This window comes from Manacus candei, unplaced genomic scaffold (genome assembly GCF_025592945.1).
Source record: "Manacus candei isolate 608988 ecotype Guabito, Panama unplaced genomic scaffold, ASM2559294v1 h1tg000035l, whole genome shotgun sequence".
In the NCBI taxonomy this organism is placed as follows: domain Eukaryota; kingdom Metazoa; phylum Chordata; class Aves; order Passeriformes; family Pipridae; genus Manacus; species Manacus candei.
In genome coordinates this window covers 456232-472134 of record NW_026138083.1, presented here as the reverse complement: position 1 = coordinate 472134, position 15903 = coordinate 456232, and the positions used below count along the sequence as shown (strand labels likewise).

The following is a 15903-nucleotide window of genomic DNA, read 5'->3' as shown; positions in this document are numbered from 1 at the left end:
CTGCACTGAGCAGTACTGTGAGCACACAGTCAACTTTTGTAGCACACTACAGACCACGTGAGGACTCATCTGACAGAGCTACACTTTTCTTAGGAGGCTCTTCCAAAAACTTAGAGGATCCTGTCAAGATCTGTGGCATTACTAGGATCTAGCCTATTAAAATCAATGTGGCCAAGTCCTTACAGTATGAATTGCTCAGAACAGGGAAACGTAAAGAGCTCTTTCCTTGGCCCATGCAAAATACATGGCTAATCAGACCCATCCATATCCTTGCACGGGGTCATTCACAGCTACGGAGTTCACGAGGGCAGCCCTACCATCCCAAACCTAAGGTAGCTTTGAGTCTGCCCAAATCAAAGTACCATCCAACCACTGCTTCAGTGAGAGCGCTTCCTTCCTAAAATTTCAATTTTCATTCCACAAGTGTTCCAGCATTTCATCCTGTTCAAAAAGGGCAATTATTTTTCTAGACAGAAAATGAGGGTTATCTGATGATGGCCTTGGTAGTTACAGTCTCTCACTGTTTAATTGCCTGGCAGAGTCCAAATCACAGTTCAGAGGCATCATCTCCATTTTCCACAAATATAGGTGCCATAAATTGGGCAGTAAAACTACAGCGTGGTTGAAATTTTGTTGGTTTGCCTACTGCTGGGCGAGTGCTTCAGTGAATAACAGTGCAAATTCCAGTTTGTTAATTGGACACTTTTAACATTATTGGCCAATCCCCCACGTTAAAACTATGGTGGCAGGGGTGCTATGGTTGCCTACTTACCAGAGTCCAGTTTTCCAGATTACTGCAGAGGAGAGGAGTATTTTGACTCTGTGATGTTGCCTGATGCAGATCTGGCAATACTACCTTCACAGAGATGACAGAGCATGCACCCCAGAAACACCTCCTGACATCAGACAGACTGTCCTTGAACCTGAAGGGCTTGAGGTTAGTCCCAGTTGATGCCCAAGGACCCCACATGCTCCTCCTCCAAGCAGGAGCACACATAACTTGAAGTTGTATATTCTGAGGCGGCACCACCACGGTGCCAGGTCCTCCTGCCAGAAAGCTGGCAGCCCAGGAAGGACAGGGACACATCTGGGCCAAAATTCCCAACCCCAACCATGTGTCCATGGCAGGTGCAGTGCAGGGCTCACAGCACCCAGCACTGGCAGCTCAGTGGGCACAGCTGCCTCGCTCACCGGGCAGCTCCACTAGCCACAGCTCCAGTCACGGGCTGCCCAGCTCCTCAGCAGGGCACTGGGATGCCCTGCAGACCTCCAGATCCTTCCTGGGACAGTGATCCAGAAAAAGAACCTCAACACTTCCACTCAATAAGCATTCAGAAAACCAAGCCGGTCCCTTCAATTAGTGACCTCCATTTGTCACCACTCTGCTCATCACAGTACACAAACATGCACACACAAACAGGAACCAAATCCACACTGATCACTAGCGGGAAGGATCACATCTTAATCAGACAATTCATTTTTTTCTCCACTGCAGCAGCCTGAACAGCCTGCTGTGCTTCCAAACCAACCCACAGGCAGCCTACAGACTGCTCTGGGAGCTGAGGAGTTACACCCCCTCTGTCACTTGAGGAGAGAGCTGGAGAACCTAAATGCAGTGTTTGCACTTGCTTCTGTATTTGCTCTGAACCACATTGATCAGAGGTACCAGGTTACAAAGCTCATGGTGCTCATGTCCCACTGAGTCACCAGGAGGGGATGACAGATCCAAACCACCATTCTATAAACCCCTTGTGACTCACTCCAAATTTGAGCAGGCTTTGTATGAGAAAACTACTATTGCCAAGATCAGCTTTAACAAGCAACAGGAAGTTACAACTGTTCAAATATAAATAGTAACACGAAAAAATTTACAAATACTTAAAAATTTCAAGTGTGAAAGGAAAGTTTGGGCTCCGAGAAATGTTTGCATATGTTTAAAGGGCACGTACTTCAAGTGAAAATCATCTCATTTAAAACTTCAGACAGCCTGGAAAGCCAGACTGTAACTATAAAATAAGCCCACACTGATGCTAATTGAGCCTCGCTTTCTGGCAGAGGCTGCTAGGAAGGCTGATCCTGACCCACATCCTCTCCCCTCATTTACGTCTGGTATCAGTCACTGCCATTGTTCATTGTGATCCCGACTGCGCAACAAGGCCAGCTATGACCCATCTGATTTATCTCTGTCACAGCTTGAGCTCTGTTCACCAGGAATGATGGAAGGCAACAGTGTCTGAGGGATGCAGGCCCGGCAACACCGAGCACATGGCCTGGCTTTGCCTTGGTATGAAGAAAAGGCAGAGGGAAGCACACGTGTATCAGTTCATGTGGCAAAGACAAATAGTACAAAACAATGGGGATCACTAACCCATTCATTACATGTTAGCCCTGTGATCAGCAAGTAAGCACTAACTATTTAATTAGTCAACTAATTAGTGACAGGCAACATGGAAGGCTTCAGATGTTCCCAGACAAATGCAAAGATAAAAAGCCTAATTAACCAGCAAGCATTATGCTAACTACTGCCAAACAGGCCAGATGTGCAGGATATTGTGCACCCCGGTGCTGCCAGATATGGCAGCGGTAGCTGCTCTGTTGGGAACCCTGTTCAGACCCTGCCCTTTCAGAGCTGATCCTGGGTACCCTGAACTCCTCCTGCAGAGAAAAACTCAGATTTACTGTGCTGGACTCTGATTCTACCCTAAGAATAAAGTTCAGGGCTTTGACAAAAGTTACTTTAATCCATCTGGTTTTTAAACACGGTAGTTATTTCAATGCACCCGTATGGAGAGGGAAATGGATTTCACAACAACTTCATATGAAATATTGTGATCTGAGCCACCATTCATTTATGGCTATTTTATGTAGCATGCTATGTATATTCCAGCATCTGCAGAGAGTAAGTCATTGTTTACACCAGGGGTTGGATTAAGGAGGTTTTCAAAATCATGGATTAAGAAGGGTTTTCCCTATAATCAGAACACAATAGTGCTTTCCACAGCTATATGCAAAGAGGTGGATAAAAGCCAGTTGGTTCCCTGCACTGGAACCAGTGACAAGATACTGCTGGGAGTAAGCTCTGCATTCCTGCAGCCCAACTTCCACCCTGGCAGCTGGGGCACACAGGTTCACAGGCTGCTCCAGGAACCAGCCCCTGGAACAACCTGGAAACGCTGGGGTTTGCAATCCTGTGTTCTTCTGGCCTAATGCTGCTGCCATGCCCATCACTCAAACTAGCAAAGGAAAAAAAAACCAAACAAGGAAACCTCCCACTGTCACACCTGTACCTCCCAAACACTGGCTGGTCAGCACGAGAGAGGCCAGGCTCTGCTCTCCCTACTGACTCCACCAGTCACCTGGCTTTCCAATAAAATCCATGTGCACTGCCAAGAAAAGCAGCAGTACAGCTAAAAACATGTCTGCATATGACTACATTCCAAGAAAAAAAAATTAAAAAAATCAGGAAATACTTATTTGAATGGTGAAACCTGAAAAGTGGTATCACCTGCACTGCCCCAGCACTGGATGGAGAACATGGAAGCAATTCCCCAGGGCTCAGAGCACCCCAGGATTAGGAGGAAGCTCCCTGCACTCACAAGCTACTCCACACACCTGTTTGCAGCATTCCTGCAGGGTCCTGTGAAGTGAAGGACTCCAGTGGGTGCCCCAGTGCTCTGTCCTCTGGGACTGCTTCCCAAGGCTCCAGAAGCAGAGCCAGAGAGCGGGGCAGAGGTCTGGGAGGTCCAGCTGCCAGCACACACTGCCCTGAGCAGCACGGAGGATTCCAAAGCTCATCTGGGGTCCAGGTGGGTGTGCACAGTGCCACAGCTGCTCCATGGCACTGCCCCAGGAGTGCTGTGCCCTGGGGTGTGCTGCCCACAGCACAGTAGGAACAGGAGCCATCCCAACACAGGGGAGCAGAGCTCACTCTTAGGGTTATTTCTCTGCTTAATAAAAAAACGTATTTCCTCAGTCTCAAAGAAGTTGAAAACATTTGCAAGATCAAGTTCTAATAACTGCCATGTCAGTAAGTGAATTACATTTGTGTGTTTCCATGGTGACTGATAATGTAAAATAATTAAGTATGAAGAACAACAACGAGAAAATAACTTCCTCTTTTTAAGGATTAGGGCTCACAAATTGATTCAATCCAGCTATTTTTAGTGCACGTAACCTTCGCAGGGAATATTAGAAAATTATGAGCAAATTAAACTAAACTGCTTTAAAAGGCCTTCACATTGATCAGAAGGCTATTTGCTGCTGATGTGAAAATTAAAAAATAATCTTTCCTAAATTTATACCTCTATTAATATAAACTCAGTGCACTCAGTCGCTCCTGGAGCAGCACCCCACGGCTCAGGCAGGAGCTCAGCTGTGCAGCACTGCAGACAAGCTCTCTGCTACACACAAGGGGGATGTGTCCTGCAGGAACTCTGCTAGAGTTGGGATCACACTAAACTCCTGCCTGGAAAGCCTTGGCTGAGACATTCTGAGGGCAACACCTGTAAAGGCCTGTTCACTACAGACTCAGCTGCTGGCTGACACACCTGGAGCACAAACACACCTTGGTTTCCCTCACAGTGTTTGAAAGCACAGCAATAAACAGCACAGGGTGAGTAGTAAGAAAGAGGTTAAAAGCTCTGAAGTGCATCTTTAACTGAATTCAGGGTGGAACTGAAAGCCTAAAAGGTGCTAATAACAGGAGGATGAGAGGAAGTGATTTACCCCAAGATAGGATGCTTTACAGGAAAAGTCAGGAACATAATAAAGAGCAAGAAGCAGGAATTTTTTCTGCACTGCTCCAGCAGTACAACATCTATAAAGCACTTCAACTTATTCTTCTCTTGACATACTGATTTCATTTTCATTTGTGATGTTATCAGTGGTTGTTGTAGAAATACAAATTCCTGGCTTAACTGAAAAAAAGGCAGAATTTTTCATTCTCTGCCCCCCCATTAAAGCACCAGACTCCCCCAGCTCCTGTAGCATTTTGTCATAAAAATCATGTTCAGGATTTGAATTTCATATTCATTTCTGCAAGTGTTTCAAGACATCTCTAGTATGTGTGAATAAACTGCAGAAAACACTGACTGCATCAAAGAAACTGCATTTTCACAGTCTGACTTCCCAATAAGCCCCTGAAACTGCTGTGGAGGAGGTACTGGCACAGGAGCTGCAACAGTGAAACATCAGAGAGGGCACCCTGTCCTCACTTTGGGAAGGCTGTGAAACAGCAGACCTCACCCACCAGCTTTCCCTGCCTTAGACAGGGAAAGGTATAAAAACAGCTGCATACTCCCCTTCTCCACAAGTTTATACAGTTATTTACTCCAATTTGGATAATTCCAGATAACCACAGCAATTCTATTTGCAGTTTTACTGCTGAAAAAATTCTTTAGTGCATGCTGCCAGCACATGCTCCAGGTGGGGTCACTGACAGAGTGGTGTCCTCTGCCAGACCTTTCCCACACTCACACCCAGGTCTGCAGCAAACTGGTAGAACTGACAGAAATTACAACTGTGATTCCTGAGCAGACCCAAACATCACAAACCTCATCAGAATCAAAGGAATCAAAAGGTGTCATGAGAATCAAAACATCACAGCGAGACAACTCAACAAGCTCACATGGCACATTTCTGCACAGCTCTGAAAACATGGCATCATCACAAGGGAAGGGAAGGAGGGATCCAAGCAGCAATTTGGGATCCCACTGGGCACAACTGGCTTTAAAGGTCAACACTGCTTTGGAGAACACATGAAGGGCTACTGACTTCCACCCCTAACAATCTGGTGTAAGAACAACATCCAAGGAGACTGACTTTAAGTGCTTCCCATTCTCATTGTCAGTGTGCCTCCACCCTGAGGATCTCTGGGTGACCCGGAGTAGCTTGGCAGCCTTGGAGCCCCAGAGGAAGCCAGGGTGCCAGCACACACCTCTCTGCAGCTACAGGTGCTCAGACCTGTAACTTGTCTCAGCAAATGCTCTGATACAGACTCAAGGCACACTTCACATGGAAGAAACAAGCCCCTTCATATAGAAGGGACACAAGTTCCTTCATACAAAAAGGAACACATTCTTCTCAGTAAAGGAAACAAAATTAAAAACTTACCAAAAAATCAGTGTTTCCAAAAAAGAGATTCCAACATCGGATGCACCAACCACCACAATTCTAGTGTTGATAGACACTTTAGATTCCAGCACCAGCTTTCGATTTGTGAGGTTCAAAGAAAAACTCAACTGTAAAAACATATGGAACATGACACAGAAATGCATTAAAAAAGCAGCCAAAGCCTGCTAAGAAGCATTAAACTCACAGTGATGCGTTACCTTGCATTCACACCAAACTTTTTATGGCTCACTGACATGACTAATAGCATGATTTTTCTGTGCACAGCACCAGATAAGTTATACAGAAATGCTGAAATACATGCATGTTTAATAGGTCACAGAAAATTAGCAGAGCTGAATGATCTGGCTTCTCTTGAGCAAGATACTCTGGAGCCCTCATAGGAGAGGACAAAACACCACCTATGCTATCACTCACTGCATTTAGCAAACACCTGGAGAACATGCATTTCTATATTGCTAAGGCCATTTTTATGCCCTCTAGAGAAGTTTTCACTCATGCTGGTTTATTTATGGAAATGGTTTCACTCAAATTAACTAGAAACTTATATTTTGAGTGTCTGTGTGTGTTGAATTGAAAACTCCCAAAATTATCCTTCTCTTTTCTTGAAATACAGAGCAGCCACCCAGAAAGCCAGGCTGTCACATGCATAAGCAAGTACCTCAATGCCACCGGGATCAATACTCCAGTCACAAAATCTTACTATGGCATTTGTAATTACTAATCTCAGTTTCCATACTACTTAATGCACACCCTGGCTATACAGGCAACAGACCCCATGTGTTGTTTTTTCCCTCCATGTGTCTCTAAGTCTCTCTACCTAACAGAGATTCTCAAAATCAATATGCAAGAAAGAGCCAAGAGGTAGCATTGCATTTGACAATTTTTTTTCTGCCCTGAACTATATTTAGCTTTTGAATTTCTGATGGAAGGCAGGGAAATACTTCCCATCTCACAGTACAACACACTGCATTTTTCTGATTGCTCTGGGTTGCCTACATTCCCATTTCATAGAATGCATAAGTGCAGAGTCATAAATGCACTGGGAAGGCCAATGCAAAATGGAGCCACTTCTGATGTTTGTCAGACACTTCTCCTATAAATTCCTGCTGTGGCACTTAGGCAGGAAGCAATCCAAGGCTTCTAACAGGTTTTCCTCTACTACAAATAGGAGGCAGAGGGTTAATGACATTAAGCCCTCTGAATTCCTCCTATGAAATTACAGTAGAAATATATTCTCTATATATTAGTTGACAGTAATTCAACAGATGGAGAGTGTTTTATTTTAAAGCTATGGTAATTACATGTGCCTTCTCAAGAAGTACATGGCACACTGAGATCCCCAGGAGATCTTTTATGCCATGTCTCTGCACTGGTGGAGCCCCACAGCTGAGGTTTCAGCACAGCCCCAGCACAGGAGGAGGAAAACTGTCTGGAGAATGACTAGTGCTGTCCTTAAGGAAAGATTATGGACCAATGCCTTGCCAACTGGCATCACTGCGTAGCAAGCCATTTAGAATGTGGCAAAACTAAATGTTGCCTTTGGTCAGACAACATTATTTTTTACTGCCAGATAGATGTTCTTCAGGTTGCAGTTCACCATAGTGCAACGAGGACATCCAGTGGTGAGCCACATTCATCTCAGGGACTGTACTGCCCTAGGAAAATTCCAGAAGATATCTTAAAAAGTATACCAGCCCATGGTGGCTGCTTAGCAGAGGTCAGCTGTGTGCCAGCCAGCACACGCTGCAGTGAAGAATGCCTGGGCTTGCCAGGGAGAAGCACAGAACCACCCTCGTGCTCCTATCAGAGTTACACGGGACAGCAGCAAGTGCACAGAGAAGCCAAACAGTTCCATTCACAGCCAGTGCTTTTGTACGTGGTTAAACACTCCTTACAGCAGGATCTGCCACTAAAAGGATTTGGGTCACAAGTTAGAATATACCTATAACAGTTCCACATTTCAGAAAATGAAAAAGCCTTTCATAGTCCACTGAAAATTGCTGGGAGAAGCTTTAGGAAATAAGAAGAACTGGTGCCAAGTACTACAGACATCCCCCACTGCTTAAAATAAAACCATGTTCTTTGTAACAAACTAAATGGTCATGCCCCAACCACATGTGATGTAGCCCTGCCAATGCTGACACTGGAGCTCTCCTGGTCCCACAAACAGGTGTGGAAGACATAGTGCTTCAGGCTCTACTCCTGCCATTCCCATTCCCTGGGTCAGCAGACAGGAACTCTGACAGGCTGGGCTCTGCTGCACACACAGGGTCACAACTTTGTAGGAAAGCATGGTCTTCTGGGGGGAAAACAATTAGTGATGTTTCTGTTGAAATGTGACTTTTAATAAATTAATAAGTGGTAAAAAACCACAATGAGAAACTACTTGTAACACACCTAATCACCAAAAGTAGGTAGGGATGCCAGCAGCTGACAGGACAAACCCAACAGGCCTCGTGGCAATGCCAAGGTCAAACATCATCTACTGCTGCTCTGTGCTGGTGGCTCACGTTATTGTATTCCAGCAACCAAACACAGAGCAGGAATACAATTTCCCTGGGAAGAGTTGTATCTAATTTACGAAATGGTTTCTGTATCAATGACACAAAGGCAGCGTTTGAGCAGAATATAACCCGTGGTGCTCCTCACACAATGGCCCCAGCACCAACAGCTGTCATGCTCCAGAAATCACCTTTCCACAGCTAAGTACACTAAACGGCCCCAGGGAGTGAGGAATTAGGTGGATTGGTCCCATAATACCACCTATTTTAACAAAGTGTCAGGACAAATGGCTACATATGTTCCCCAGAGGGGTAATCAGACATCATAACTGATAGGTCAATAGCAAACCAACTTGTTTATTTTGTATCCAATCTATTAAATAAACCAGCAATCATTAACTAATGCACGGCAAAAAGCACTAATTGCCATTGGTAGAAGAGGCCTATGTAGCTCAGAAAAGAGAATTTTCTTTGGTTCTCAAAGAGATTATTTAGGGTGCCTGGCACCCCTGCCCCCCCACTGCTCCCACCCTGAGGCAGAGGGACAGTGGAGCTGGCAGTGGTGGCCCTTAGGCACCAAACCACAGGGATATTCCTGCACACAGCCAGCCAGTGCCATCACTCAGGGGCCTTCAAACCATCCCTCATTAAAACACTGCTGCACTTCCCAGAGCACTCCACTGACAACCACACCCTGCACTGCCTGAGGGCTCTCACTGATGGTCTCACAGCACAACGTGTGCCAGAGCAGGATCAATTTATGGCATCCCAAACTCACATCCTTCTACTCCAAGTAACCAATGGAAAAAATAGACAAAGTACTGCTCAGGTTTCAGCAGACTCACTTGCATGCATTATTTCCTTTGCCCTTTCCAACCACGCACAGCTTCATGCCCAGCTCTCCTATCCAGTTTGCACATGCCCTGGGAACAGATTCAGGGTACACTTACTCAACAACATTGTGCTGGTGGTACAAACTCACATCTAGAATATTTTGTAGCTCCTCTTTTAGTTCTGTTTTTAAAACACTGGACCCTGAGCTATTTGTAGGTTTTCTAAATATATTTATTAGTTTTTCTACAACAGGTCAGGGTTTATAGCAAATATTACCTTCATTCTAACAGAAAAAATGGAAACAGAGCGCCCAAAACTGAAAAAAAACCAAGTTAGACAAAGGATTTCAGCTGTGACACAAGAGAGCAGTGCTGTGTTCTGAACTGGGCATCGATAAATGTACCCCAGTAACACATCACTGCTGTGTCAGAGAGCTGGCACACTGCTTGCTGGGATTCCTCATGCAAAGGCTCCATAACACTGCAGAGTCACAAAATCATTCAGGCTGGAAAACACCCCTTATATCAGAGTCCAGCTGTTAAACTTAGACTTGACTTAATGACACCGTGAGGACTTGTGCCTTGCCCAGCCAAACACACAGAAGAGTTGGCTACAGGTTTAGTGTGCTGAAGTGGCCCAAATTCAGGACTGCTCAGGGTACTACATGGCAAACTCAGGGCTGGCTCATCTGTTATGTACTCAGCATCTTCACAGATCCCTCACTACCACAGGGAGTAACAAGGAACCACTGGGAGGGGCCCTCCCTGCCCTATCCTGCAGGATTCTGTGTCTGCCGACAATGCTTTTGTTTTAATTCAGCATTTGTTACTGAGAAACCTGAGTGATAGCTACTGCTGTAGAGGATTGATGTGATTTGAACTGTTACTGTAAAAACCATCAGAAGGAGTGAAAACAATTAGCAAACCTGTTCCTAGAGCAGTGCTGAGCTCAGCAACAGTGACTGGCAAACAAGAAGGTGAGCAAACAGAGCTATTTTAATTTCAAGCTCCATTTGAACCACAAGTTAAAAAAAGAAAAATCAATGTTTACCAAGGAGATATGAACAACTCATTGGAAAATGCATGCTTTTTCAACCTGCATTAGGAATTGTTTTCTAAATACTAGCTACATTCCAAAAAGCCTCATTAGAAATGTCTGCAAACATGTTTTCAAAAGCTGTTTCCAAGCATTTACAGACTGCCACAAACACCAGAAACAGAAGGAAAAGAGAACAGAAAGAGCAACAGTGATGAAGAGTGTAGCCTTAATTATTTTGTCATCTTTGCCAAAGAATCCTTCTTTGGGAACTGTGGCATAGGCAGGTAACACCTCACCTTTACAGAATATTTTTCATCTACAGACCTCCAAGACCTTTATAAAATGAAGTCAATATTATTACACCAATCTTGTACAAGTAAATGCTGATCTTCAACTTCTAGAAGAACAGTATCTATACAGGCAATCCTATGTCCATCCCCATGAGTCCCTACAAAACCAGGGATTTCCCCTGTAACTCCAACTAGCAGCAAAGGAGAGCAGAGCACAGGCACAGCTATTTCTTTTCCTTGCAGAACCACTGTTACCATGGTAGAAGCTGCTCTTTTTCCCTTTGAGCACTGACATTTGGCTCCCCAGCCCAGAGAGGGCTGGGCAGTTCCCACTCACAAAAATCCCACAATTGCTTGCTGCCCTGCTTCAAAGGCCAGAGAAATGAACTCTGAATGGTGCCACTGTCAGGGGGCTCAGTTCTTCCCCTTCTGTCCGGGGAAGAGAAGAACAGAGAGGGGACACTGAGCCTGCCTGCAGAGGCACCTACCCCAACACACACCCTGCTCACCAGCACCCGAGCTGCCAGGGAGAGGGCAGCAGCACCTCTGCCCACCCCACCTTCTGCACACACACACTCATGGCAACACAGGCAGCAATTCTCAATATACTGGACTATTCACTGAAAAATTTAAGATATGTGTAAAATTAAAAGCTTAAAAAAATAAAATGCAAAAAAACCATATTTCATACTGAAAATAATGAACACCAGGTAAATAATGGTACAGGGATATGAAGGGAGGTTGATTTGTGGGTTACTACAGAGTCCTGTTTGCATGACAGCAGCTGTGGTTCTCCATTTTATAATAGCAAACATTACCTTTCTGTGAAAAAAATATCTGTGCCCTCCCTACAAGCTGGAATTATCAAAGTCAATCTAACAAAATGCTTTGAAAAAGCTTTAAACCAAGTCTGACCTGTTTTTAAGCAGAAATGCCTATTTCAGTTTGCAGCAAATATCATTAACACCTGTACAGCACTGACACCACGCTTTCAAAACAAAGATAGGTCATCTTACTTTTAATTTCACACATGCACATAAGTGGTAAACATTCCTGTTAATGATGCCATCTGGTGCCTCCCATAGCGGTGTGATACTCTGCCTTCCAAACAAGATGTAATGGCAGCACCACACAAGCCCCACTGACATTTACAGTAAGGAAATTTGTTATCAACCTCAGTTCAGAACGCCTGTTTGTGTGCCTACTGGTGCTATAAAATCATCACCTTCACCAGCCAAGGGGAAGAACAATAAATAATGGATTTTTATCCATGTACGTACCACAAAAGCATTAAAAATTCATTACTCAGGCACAAGAGCATCTTAAGCAACAGTTACTGCTTTAAAAATTAATATTCCTCTCCTGGTTAAGTGAAAACTATCCACACCCAGCCTTTGTTTGTGATCCCAATACATCCACACGCAAATTGTAACGTGTAGGAACTCTGCTGTTTTAACTTTGATACATGAGCCTCGATATTTAAAACACAGGGAATTCTCTTGCTCATCATCCCTAGGCTCTCTGCTGTATTTATTCTTTTTCAACAATAGGCCTCTACTAAGATAACAAAGAAACCAAACCCTCAAAAACCTTTTATATTTTAGCCTCGTTCAGTACATTCCAGTGCCTCAAACTGCATACATACAGAACTGAAACTGCCAAAATAACCCCCCTTATTGCGACAGCTGTTCTCCCCGGTAAGGACATGCTTTGCTTTAGAGCAGACAGTGAGAGGGTCAGACAGCACTGACTGCTCTCCCTGAGCCCTCTGAGCTATGCTGGGCACTGCTATTCCAGAGGGCAGCTGGGGAGAAGGCACCTCCAGCAGCAAGGCTGGCAGTTGCTGTGGCCATGGGGGCAGAGCAGGGTGGGGAATGGACAGTGCCCGGGGGGGCACTCTGGGTGGGTAGATGCACACCCTAAAGCAGATGCTCTGGAGCTGCACGGTGCTCATGTCTGTCCCTGACCACCTTCCTGACACACCTATTCAGACACATAAGGAGACAGATCCTTGTTCCACTCTCAACAAGAGCTTTGCTTGTTCAGAACAGACTGTTCTGTGATGCACAGCCACCCCCCACGCTTTAAAATCCCCGTACTTCAACTCCCTGTTTTTATTACCCCTGAATTGCAAGTGAGCTATAATTTTCAAGGTGCACACTCTGGACTAGCTGGGATTTGACAGTGAGGTGGTGTTAACTGTCAGTCCATCAGTTCTGAGTCCTTTCTCTGCCTGCACAGGTCAGGGTAGTGGCTTGTGCTCAATCTGGACTGGTGATGCTCCCTTATTTCAGAAAGCAGCACTAAGGCAGCTGCAGTCAGGTATGTCCCAACTACAGAGAGACCAACAAACAAAGAGTTCAGGCAACTGCTAAGAAGCTGGCCTAGACATCAGAAAGTAGAAGCCACAGAGAGTGAAGCACCCCAAGAGTTTGTTGGGGGAGACACCAGTTTTCTATAAAATGGATCTATATGAGCATTTGTATTTTCCTTTTAAAACAAGCTGCCCCAAAAGGCAAAAATTTTGTTGAGCCTGAGAATGTTTTAGATTTTTTCCCTTGTTTTACCTGATAGTTAATTTCTATTTTTAGAAAACATGGTAAACATATTCTGTTTTATTAAAGTCCTGCAACTTTATAACAGACATAAAAAGCTCCCAGGATAGAGAATGAGTCAGGATGATTCTTACACTCACAACTCATTTGAGCACATACACATGAACATACACTACAATGGAACAAGTTCTAAAGTGAATCTAAAAGCAACAACACACTGTTCAAAAACATCCTATAAGCATTTTCTCTCATTTTATTGTTTTAATTAATATTTTAAATTCTCTCAGGCCATCTATTCGTAGCACTTGCCATAAGCATGAGCATGGAATCACACAAATACCTGCACACTGCACTGAAAACTGTTGGGTTCACAGTGCCCTGTATTCCAGTTCCTTCTTGAACCTCACACTAACATCTACCATTGCTTCTGAGGTTAAGCTTCAATTTTTCCCAGACAAACAGGAGAACTCCCTGCTGTGCAGATACTCTCCCTAAGAGATGGACATCTATCCTGTCCCCCAGCAATACCCAACTCCTGAACAAGTTTCAGGGGACAGGCTCAGAGCGCTCCAAGCTGGACTGAGCACCCAACTCCAGCTCTTTGCCTGACCCTCCTGCATTCACCACTTCTTCTTCTGATATGAACATTTCCTGTAGTGCCCCTGGAATACCACTCAAAATATATGAAATTAACTGAGAAAGGGTTGGTATTTTTCATTGGGTTTGGGAGGGTTTTTTTCCAAAATAAATTTATACTACACTTCATGGGCTTCTGCAACTGTTCCATCTTTTTATGAGCTAGAGCAGAACAACCAATTCTAAACTGCACAATGAAACCCGACAGCCTGAATGCAGCCATGAAATAAAAATATAATAAACCCAATAGCATGAATAATAATGAAAGGGCAAAAACAAGGAAATAATTCAACAGATGTGTGACATTTTTGTTCTTCATTGTGGATCAGTTATTCTTGTTAATTATATCACCTATTCTTCCCTTAACATTGATAATTACATGAAGCAGATGGAGAACAGAATGCTCCCAGATGGTGAGAAAGCAAACAAGTTTACAAATTGTTTATTTATGAAGAAATCATTAAAAATTATTTAATTATCTATAGTTTTCTACTCCATCAATAATGACATGCACTGTAAAGGCCAGCAGCACTTTATAAGGTATTCACGATTCTGTTGTAACCAACTGGTTTTTAATGTAACATGACTGAAATGACTGACAGATGTGCAAACCACAATAATAATCTAATCTGTTTTAACACTGGGGGAATTAAGAGCTTGAGTCTTTGGATCTTCTGCCAATTGGCGCTTCAGCACTGGTTGCTGATTCAGAACACAAAAATCAGAGATTTCCTTTTGCTTTGGAACAGCTGTATGAAGTGTTTGATCTAATGAGCAGGCAGGAGCTGTGTCAGGTCTGTGCCCTGAACCCCAGAGTGCAGCAAATGAAATTCTGAGCTAAGATATGGCACCTCTGCTACACCTGCTGCTCAGCAGGTATCCCCAAGTCCAGGCACTTCCAGGACTGGATGCGAATTCCATGGGCAGCATCTGTGCCATTCCAGAGGACTGCAGTGGGAGACAGCAAGTGTAATGGCCAGGGCTCCCTCTGCACACTCACGGAGATCCTGAGCCACCAGTGGCCCACAGAGACCCACACACAGACCAGGAGCTGTGCTCGGACACCACATGGCTGAGCTGCTCAGCCACAAGCTGTTACTGGGGAAAAACACATTTTGCAGCTAGAACAGGAGAGCAAGAGCTCAAAAACGGCTGGAACAAGAGGAAGGCAGCTGAAAAAGCAGTAGATGAGAGGCAGATGTTGATGGCTCAATATCAAGGGGCATCTTGTGGGTATCAAAGCAAGAATATCACTACAATTATCTCCATTACAAGCAACAGATACTCAAGCAATCAATTAGGGAAGGCAGTCAATGAAAATCCTACATTTCTGAACTGCCTTGTATTTACAATCTTTATGTTGTAGTTCACATGACAAAGGCTGCCACCATTGCAGAGCTCTCCAAAGCAGCAATTACAGCAATAACCTGTCCTCCAGCTCTCAGGAGCAAAACGGGCACTGGTTCACATCTGGAAGAGGTGCTTTCAAATAGGAGAGGGCAAAGCCCCCTCAGCTCAAACCAGCTTGATGAGCTGGCATCGGTGTGTGATAAAGAAATGAGGAACAGTCTCCACTGCCAGGAATCTCTGTGTGCCCAGATCTCAACATCCTGCAAGATCCTGCCCCAATCTTCTTTAAAACCACCAAAACAAAGATGATAGGAGAAAGTGTATCCTTACTACTATGCAGGTGCTGGCTTCAGACATCTTCCCACCAATTCCTACTCAAGACTCTTTGCTTTCCACCTTTCTTCTCTAAGTTTCCCTTAAAACATTGCTTTCCCATGTCCCTTTTCCCTCACTTGCTAGCCTGTTAGCATGTTCTACAACCAAAATACATTTGACCTAGTCTCACAGTACTTTTTAAGGTGACAATTCCCAGCCTTTCCAATCTGCAGAGCTATCATATTTATCTCC

The 15903-nt window shown here is 44.4% G+C and overlaps 1 protein-coding gene across 4 annotated transcripts in view; it reads right to left on the bottom strand.

Moving 5' to 3' along the window:
• The window catches only part of CFAP61 (cilia and flagella associated protein 61), a 96175-nt gene that overhangs the window by 45337 nt on the left and 34935 nt on the right, over positions 1-15903 (bottom strand). For all 4 annotated transcript variants that reach the window (XM_051792916.1, XM_051792915.1, XM_051792913.1 and 1 more), the window contains one exon: positions 6112-6239. In XM_051792916.1, coding sequence (XP_051648876.1) covers positions 6112-6239 — 128 coding nt within the window. The remainder of the gene's footprint in view (positions 1-6111; positions 6240-15903) is intronic.